This window comes from Scophthalmus maximus, chromosome 18 (assembly GCF_022379125.1).
Source record: "Scophthalmus maximus strain ysfricsl-2021 chromosome 18, ASM2237912v1, whole genome shotgun sequence".
In the NCBI taxonomy this organism is placed as follows: domain Eukaryota; kingdom Metazoa; phylum Chordata; class Actinopteri; order Pleuronectiformes; family Scophthalmidae; genus Scophthalmus; species Scophthalmus maximus.
The window spans coordinates 14,784,412-14,793,607 of NC_061532.1; the positions used below are offsets into that span (position 1 = coordinate 14,784,412).

The 9,196-nt window shown below is 42.0% G+C and overlaps 1 protein-coding gene across 1 annotated transcript; it reads right to left on the reverse strand.

The window, feature by feature from the left end:
- Positions 1-828: 828 nt before the first annotated feature.
- Positions 829-9,196, reverse strand: clu (clusterin). Its single transcript, XM_035617202.2, has 10 exons — positions 9,064-9,196; positions 6,230-6,400; positions 5,590-5,738; positions 4,993-5,163; positions 4,294-4,464; positions 3,994-4,207; positions 3,380-3,520; positions 2,524-2,750; positions 1,742-1,932; positions 829-1,588 (listed from the first exon to the last, which is right to left on the reverse strand). The coding sequence occupies exons 2-10, from the start codon at positions 6,342-6,344 to the stop codon at positions 1,576-1,578; spliced, it is 1,392 nt and encodes a 463-aa protein (XP_035473095.1). The 5' UTR covers positions 6,345-6,400; positions 9,064-9,196; the 3' UTR covers positions 829-1,575.

Here is a 9,196-nt window from a genome sequence, read left to right on the forward strand (position 1 = left end):
TGTGTGTGCGTGTGCGTGCGTGCGTGTGTGCGTGTGTATTATATTGTTTCCAGACCTGGAACTAATACCATTTAAAACCCTATTAAACACCTTCATGTGGGATTGATTTGTTTGCTATAGCACAATAGCTTCCCTCCTCATCCCCAGACCGAAAGGCAATCCATGGGAGGCAAGAGGCAATCGTTAAAACAAAGTCTTTGATGGGATTTTGAATGCTATTTGCTCCCAGATCTGCGTTGTATATTGTACATGATACACACTTTTTTGGACTTGTGTAAATTTGCATTAATTGCTGACTAACAGCGAAAGAATATTCTATTTAATTCCTTTCTCTCTTGGCTGTGGGATCCTAGATGTTTTAACTGCATGGATGTACTGTATCTCTGCAGAGTCGACTAGCAGCTGTGTGATTTTTACACAAAAATAAAAAACGGCACAATATTTTAAACCCTGCTCTCTTTACTGATTTATTTGTTCATATGAGAAACTGGTATGGTTATGTAAAAGTTAAAAAAAAAAAAATATATATATAGGACTGAAGTCTTCTGGGAATGTTTAATTAATAATTAATCTTACTTTCCAAATCTTAGATTTTGAATCTTGTCGAGCACAGAAAAATTTGCATTGTTAAGAAACAAGTGAGAAATGATGTCATCCTTACATTTAAAGTTTTACATGTTGTTTTTACTTTTTTACTACCCACTTACCATTTGCAGCAGAGACTTTTAATTTAATAGGACAATAAACGCTTCATGTAATAAAGCTGTTACTCAAAAATGCTTACGTCATCACGAGAATACCACATTCAGAAAAGGAACCGAGACAGAGTGGTTTGAGCAGGTTTTATGAAATCGCTTATGTATTGCTTCATTGCTAGGCGGTTTTACAGAGAGGGGCTCCAAGCCATCCTGGATTTTCTGCGTCTATTCTTTTTACATTCCCAAGCGTTTTCTCTCTAATCAGAGATTATTAAATCCATCACTTAGCAGAGATCTGTAGAGGATTGAATACATTTTGCTTTTCTTGCTTTTTTTCTTTGTTTTGCAACAAATCTATTTATCTTTATTAAATTGTTCTTGAGAAAATAATAGTGATATCTACTGGAGTTAGAACGCCAGTCAGAATAAACCACTCCAGACTGAATAACAACAGTTTTGGCTTTTAACGGAAACTTAGCGTAAATCATTTTAAGTGTTGTGGCACGTTTAAGCAAAGACCAGCTCAGATATAGGATTTATATATATATATATATATAAATCCTATATATATATATATATATATATATATACTGCAAAAAGGCCTTAATGTTGGAGGTACAACAGAAATACAGTCAGGCCACTTATCTACTTAATACCTTCTCTTACAGCAGGACAAAGAGCTCTAACAGAACAATACAAATCTCTTGAGGTTAAACTGTGTCGTTTGCGAAAGCAGGACTCTGAGAGGCTTTACAACAGGATCAGTGGGTTGGCTTTTTTTTTTTTGTTTGGTTTTTTTTTGTTCCAGGTGCGTTTCGATGAATCCAGAACATTCTGTTGTCAGTGCAGGTCGGGGGGCGCAGATCCAACTGGGAACTTACTTCACCATACTGGAAAACAACGACAACAACACAGAGGGTGAGATCACGGGTTGTTCGGTGATGCTTGAATATCCTACGTTCTCTTTGGAATGAAGTGAGTTCATCCTTCTCCTCTCACTCTCATCAAAAGTGTTGAACTGTCCCTTCATATGTGACACTCACATGCTGGATTCCTTGTAGCGGTCCAGAGCCTCCTGGGCCACCACCTCGGAGAACTTGGGGTCGTTCCAGGGGATGTCGCCCGGCACGCTGACGTTCATCGGGGGGGAGTCGAAGAGCTGCACGGACACCTCCGTGTCTCCGGGCTGCTTCGCCGCGCCGGGCTGCTTCTCGGCGGCGTCCCTGCCGATCACCTGCAGCACAGGGAGGGAGCAAGGTTTGGCAGTTCGTCTCGCTATTGTTATATTGAATGTGTCCATAAATAGAGAGCAGATACTTTTGATTCTCATTTAATTCTAATTTTCTCTTTTTTTCCATGACTATTTTAACTTCATGGTTTCTTTATAGTTTCTTTTAAATGGAATAAAATCTATACAAGCTTGGCTGTAAAGCTAAATGTGAGGCTCAAGATTTCTTTCATTATCTTAACACTTAATGGAATTGCTGCATAGAAAATAAGGTACAAAAAGACACTTAGTAATAAGAAAAATCCACTTGCAAATGTTTGAAATAACCACATTACTAACAAAACATGTGCATTCAAATATATGTAAGAAAGTTGGGGTTAATCCTGAAATACCCTTTTTTCATACTTCATTTTTTTTTTTGTTATATTCTGTTAATTTAGCACAACACAAGTAACCGAGGTATCACAACTAATTTCATAACAACATTTTACACTTCCATTATTTGCTCTATTTGGTCTGTACGTACTGTACGGTTCCAGCTTCTGCCCTTCACAGACAGACGGAGGAAGACATTTGACAGATGGAATTTCTGCGTACCGTCTGAACGTGGAAGATGCCGTCCCCGCCGCCGGTGTTGTTGGCCAGGGACGACACCCAGCCGAACTGCCTGTTGAACAGGTCCAGGACGGAGGAGGTGTTGAACATCTGCTCCTCGAACCTCCTCAGGAGGCCGTTGTACTGCTGGGTGAAGCGCTCGGCCAGCGCCAGGGCCTCCTCCAGCTCCTCCTTCAGGGGGCCCTCCAGGGGCCTGGTCCCAGAGCAGTCTGCGAAGGACATCATCATCATCATCATCATCATCATCATCATCATCATCATGGTGGTTCAGAAAGGTTAGGAAAAAAAAAGCTGTTTCACAGTGCAGCACCCCTCCTGTGATGTCAAATTATAATGTTCTTATGAAACATGATTTTAAGGTTATTAAGCTTCAGGTGAAAAACAAGCAGCTGAGTCACATCGTGTCTGTTCACGGCAGAGGAACAAAAACACCATTAACGCAGAGGAAGAGATTAGATAATGAAATTACACACTCACTCTCTTGCTGCATCCCCGGTCAAGTGCTTCCTGTTTCCAACATTATCATAAATTCTAATTGTGTCGCTCCAATAAAAACATGTCTGGCTCATCGTTCAGGTCTCCATCGACTGAGAGGACTCACTGATCCCTTCAAACAATCACTGTAATTAGCTTAATGGCATCTTAAACGATTTATTTAATCATCATAATAATGTTTACTAATTCATTTATGGTATTTTTCACAAATTTCAAACTATTAAACGTTCTTACTTGTTGAAGTCTGCGCCACCAACATCTCCACTATTACAACTTTCTTGTATTCATGTTTGCATTTTGGATGAGTAGTGATATTTGTCCAAAAAAAAATTTAAAATCCCACCGATATGTTGGATGTCTTTGCACTTCTGACACTCGTCGCGGAACTTGATGCAGCCGGCGGAGTTGCGGCGGATCTCTCTGCAGGTCATCCTGCCGTCGCCGAACGGTTTAGTGATCACCACGTCCTCGTTCATGTTGCCGCCTGCAAACGAAAAAAATACAAAACGTTTCTAACAATGTACAGTATTTTTGAAACTTACCACCAAATATTGATTAAAAAACGATTTACTGTATTATTTTGAAAGCATCCTCACTTATGTATATATATATATATATACTTATATGTGTCAAAATATTTTATTTATGATATTTTGACGGAAACACAAATAGGTAACCACTCCTCTATTTTGAAGTATTTATTAGTCCCGTATTTTTTGGTCGTGTCTTTTGTCATATTTATAAATTTACAGAAGTAGCACCTCTAACCTTTGTTGTACAATGACAATTTAGGTTGTCTCTTCTATTACAATGTTTACCTTGAAAAAGAACTAAATGTTGATGTCTGTGAAGTTTTGTCTCAATAAATAGTGAAAATAGAAATTACAATAGAGGCCCGGCCTCAAACCCATAAAGGAAACGAGGCATCTACAGCCGTGATGTGGGTCTAGGTCGTACTGTCGTCAGGAGGAGCGTCGGAGTCGATGTCCATCATGGAGTCCATGGACCGGAAGAAGTTCCTGCCCATCCCCATCATGGGGGAGAACAAGCTCTGGAAGCCGCTGAAAGGATCCTGCAACAGAGAGCGGATGCTTCTGCTGCGGCGAGTGTACGGCCCCAGGAAACTGGGGAGGAAGAAGACCGGAGGGCCGTCGTGGACGTGGTCGGCCACCTGAGAGACACCAGGAGCACAGGGACAGAGGTGAGAATCCGCTCGGCAGCCCGTCGTCCGATCGGGGGCGGCGTTTGGGCTCATACCTTCATACTGTCTGAGAAGATGCTGTCCACGCCGTCGGCCATCACGGTGAATTTCTCCTCCAGGCTCTGCAGCTCTTTGTTCTGCCGCTGGCCCTCCCGCCGCAGCACGTCCATTTTCTCCCCGTCGATCCAGATGGAGAAGGGAGACGACCTGTTCAGCACCTGCTCCAGCTGCGGAGAAACGCAGAAACGCCCCCTTTGAATCACTCCTTTCTGAGGGAGCAGGACTTTCGACGGGCCGCTATTTCGTCGTGGTGCGTGAACAGGAGACTGTAGTGTCTTTTTGTCCATATGCGGAATGAGAGGGGAATATGTGTTTACATCTCTTTCTTTGGAATGCCAAGTTAGGGGCCTCCTGATGACCCCTCACCTTTCCTTGTGGCCCCTTTAAGTTCCATGTCTTACATAGCATAACTTGGTTCTAACCAGAGGTTCTTACACAAGTAAACAATGGACCTATAAATATTACCCCCAAGAAGAGTCGGGAGGGTTGTCCTTTTGGCCGGACACTCTCCAAGCTCTGCAGGGCTTGAATCGATGCTGGTCTTTTTTGTAATAAACCTTTATATACAATCAAGACGGTGTCGGCGGACTTCTCTTCAATGCATCTTCACATCATCGCTACTTAGTATACAACAAGACCTTTTTTTTTTTTCGGAACCAGCATCACCAAAAACTAAGATGAGTGTGCCTCCCCACCTGGCGTCCCACCAGTCCGGACCCGGAGCTGCAGGTCCTGGAGTAGTATTTGACGCAGGTGTTCTTCAGACAGGGCTTACACTCCTCCCACAGAGCCTTCATGGTCTCGTTGCACACCTCCTCCTCCTGCTCCAGCTTGGCCTCCATCTCCTGAGCCGTGCGCAGCGCTTCCTGCGGTCAAGACAGAGAGCGATTCGCGTACGTAGAACAATATATTTTGCAACGCATTTGTCTTTAAATATATATCAATGCGTTTAATTTACTTTCCATGTCACAAGAAAGCGGTTGTCGGAGCTGATCAGGCAGCAACAACAGCGAGGAAGTCTTTTTTGGTAATTTCCTCTTCTTTTTTTTTTAAATTCTGGAAAAATCCGTTTTTGCTTGTTTCACATCAATTTTACTGGAACCAAATAAGTCAATTTGTGTTTGCAGTAGACCATAACTACTATCACTAGAACTCACTTACTAACTAGATCCTAACACCTACTTTTTGAAAAGCATTGTAAATCCATCCTTTCATACAAAGAAATACTCTCTCATTCTGGCATAAGTGCTGACCCCCAACACTAATATCACTATTGTAGTATTATTGTGTACATCTTTCTGATGCTTGGTCTTCTCCAGGGCGTCCAGAAACTTCTGGTGATCCTCCGAAGATTTCTGCATCACGCTCTTCATCTCCTTCACTCCGGTTATGGCGTTTTCAATCTGCTTGTCCAGATACTTCTCCCCCTGAACGGAGAGCTCTGCGAAGAGAAGCATATTGCACTCGTTCAAAGGGAGGACTGATCCATAATTATGTTTCATATATTTTAGGCTTTGTGGAATATTACGACAACTCCAACTTCTGTGCCTGCGCTAAAATGTCAACATCCCTAAATTGTTCAGTTGAAACATCATCCTATGCCTCTGCTCCTCTGTGAGTTACTTGAGGTTATTTTTCTATCATTTAGCATGTCAATACATATTTTTTCTCGTGATATGTAGCCACTGAGATATTTTAACTTTAGCCTGCTGCCACCAGGTTGTTATTGAAGAAATTATGGATACTCTGCATAATCCGAAAACTTAACTTTGTATATTTTTTATGGGACGAATTAAAAATAATAATGAAAAAAAAAACAGAAAGTAAAAAATGAATGTAATGTTACAAATGACAAAAGTTTATTATGGAATACCGAGAACTGACCCTTTCATTTTTTAAATTTATTTTGTATGCTGGTGCTGTGAAACTCACGTTGAAGATCTTCTCTGGACGGAGGCAGGATGCAGTTGGCTGAGGCCAGGAGGAGAGCGACCACGGTCAGAGACTTCAGCCCCTTCCTCTTCATCATCATCATCATCATCAACATCTTCTCTGACTCTCACTGGGGCCAGCAGGCAATGATGAGAGAGAGAGAAAAAAAACCTGTGGACGAGATCACAGCACAGTTTCAGATTGTGTTTTTTGTGATGTCCCGACATCTCCACTAGATGGCGACAACGTTGCCCCTGTGGAGACACCAGCGACCAGAGACCTACGCAGTAGAAAAATGGACCCTTGCTCAGCAGCACTGCGTTGAGATGCATCATGCCGTGTTGTGTTACACTGCACAACTTAAAAATAGCCGTGCCGATCAATAAAAAAAAAGAGAAAAACAAAATTCATGCAGTCATGCAGGTTGAATGGATCATTTTCTGTCAACAAAGGACATTGTCTCCAAACTGACCTCAGCTCAGTGCTTCCTGTGACTTTGACTGACCTTTCAACAGCAGCTCCTTTCTTTGTCTACCCACTTGTCCCCTGGCGTGTGCTCGATCAGCTGCCTGAATATTCAACAATTCAACAGTGACTGTCTGTAGCTTCTGACCTCCGGACGAACAAACACACATGATTGCGCAGCGAGTGAAAGTCGCCAGACAGACGGACTGACCCTCTCTCTTCTCCGTGCAGCTTCAGCTGAGTACAAATCTCTCTGTGTGCGTCTAATCTCTCTGTTCATTATTTCTGCAGACAAACGTAATCCTCCTTTTTCCTCTAAATACAATGGCCCACCGGCCTTCGTCAACCACAGTAAGGTTGGAGGTTAAATCTTGTCAACAGTATTTTGGGACTTCTTTTGAGATGAGACGTGAGATGTCATCATTTTATACACATCCCCCCCCCCCCCCCCCCCCCCCAGGTTTCCGGCTGGCATATTTGTAATTATTGCAGACTTTTGAATCTGTACTTGGATTTAAAATTGTGGACTCCAATAATGGATTTTCTCGCCGTTGGGATAGAAATAAGTTCTTCATCTAAAAATGAAGTTCCAGACCCAGCAGGACTGGACGCCCCCCCACCTGGGAGCTTAAAAAATAATTAAAGAAAACGTTCTCCTCGCTTACGTGAGCTCATGCGTCCATGAGCTTGCACCAAACCGCAGCCGCTTACACAATGAGGTCATTATGCATGTGACAAATGAACCTCCTGCTTAATTACGGCATGCCAGTAGGTTTGTAAACAGGGACAGACTGTTTTTTTAATGAGTGAGGGGGAGAAAAACACACAGTACGATGAGGTCTCATGTGCACAGAGAGCCAGTGGTTGAGCAACACTGGGGAGGAAGAGAAGAGAGAAACAAAGTCACAGAGAGAAAAAAGTGACGCGAGTGAAAATGAAAAAGGGAGAGAGATCAGGAGGAATAATTTACACGGCAGAGGTCGAGTCGTGGTATTTTGCTGAATAGCAGCAGCTGCAGGGATCCTGGTTACACAACTGAAAGAATGCAAACTGTCCCGCAGTCCTCCTGTCCAGATGTTGCCTGCAACTACAGGCCTCCCAGAGAATTCAGCTCCAGCTCCATGATGTCAAATATATGTACAACATCTGTCCACTGTTCTACAGATTTAGGACCATTTCTTTCTTTCTTTTTTTGAGGTTGAAACGATTAGTCCGATTATCAACTAGTTAGTCATTGGAAAATTTGTACGCAACTATTTTGATAATCAATTGATCGTTGAAGTTAGTCCCAGAATCTCAAACGTGATCATTTCCAGTTTTACGTCACAGACACTGTGATATCTTTGAGTTCTGGGCTGCAGAAAGGGAGAAAAAAAATATTCATGTATTATCATTGTTAATTATCGCCCAATGTAGTCACTGTAATGCATTTGTTGTATATGACTTTTAAATGCACTTTGTCTCTTTGAGTTCTTATCACTCAATTAGTTCTTCATGCATCACGTTTTAACCTGTGTCAAAAAAATCTATTGAGTATTTTTGAACTTCTGATGCATGTTTACACGGTTATTCCACAAATTTTTCCTTCGTATCTGTTTCATTCTTTCCATTAAAAAAAGGGAAAAGGTTATGCACAAATAAAGAGTTAACTAATCTTACAAAAAAATGGGACACTGGAACTCGTGGCCTCATTTCAGCCTCATTTCAAGGTGTTTGGGGAATCTTTGCACCCAGAGGATTCACCTGTGTTACAGTACGTGCTAAATTCAGGCCAGGTCTAAAAACAGAAAATCTGCTAAAATGCCCAAGATTTTGCCTGCAAATTATTAGTATAATCAAAAAGTCCTTCTACAGCATCTATAAATAAGGAGGACGGTTGAACCTGAATGATTATTTCAAATAAAAATGTACATTTTCTTAAAAATCCTTCCTGTATCCTCATGTTCTGATTCTTCTTTTGCAGGACGACATGCTGCTGCTGCTGCTGAGTCCAACTTTTAAGCCTCCACTCATGATGTCATCTGCCCTAATCCACTTGTTTTGATCCAAAGATGGAGGTCACTCACACCCATGAGTAAGCAATACAAACAACACCTAACAGCGGTTTGACATGAAGTCAGCATTTCTGCAACTGCATTATGAAATAAGACATAACATCATGACCCAAATCAAATGTTTTGCAATGCAAAATTTCCTTTGAACAAATGTGGAAAAAGCAGCCAGTGTGATGCAAAGGTCTGAATTTGTTAGAATAAAGCTGTTTTATAGGGTAGAAAATCTGCATATGAGGAGATCATTTTCATCAGCATCACTGAGCTGCAGACTGAGAATATAGATGAAAAAAATAAATGAAAAGCCCAGTGACTCACCTCTGTCTGTTTCCTGAGACTCCAGACTGTCTGAAGCTGCCTCGGTGCCGCTGCTGCTCGTTTTTATACCAGAGAATAACGGGGTCGGTGCAAGACATGTGATTCACTGACCAAGCATCCCGTCCGCTGCTAC

What these genes read in the sequence shown, in the direction of transcription:
- clu (XM_035617202.2), bottom strand. Translation starts at nt 6,344, where the DNA reads ATGTTGATGATGATGATGATGATGAAGAGGAAGGGGCTGAAGTCTCTG. An exon ending in GTCCAGAGAAGATCTTCAAC is followed by an intron (nt 5,739 to 6,229) that starts GTGAGTTTCACA and finishes TTCTCTTCGCAG; the next exon opens with AGCTCTCCGTTCAGGGGGAG. An exon ending in CGACGCTCCTCCTGACGACA is followed by an intron (nt 3,521 to 3,993) that starts GTACGACCTAGA and finishes TTTCGTTTGCAG; the next exon opens with GCGGCAACATGAACGAGGAC.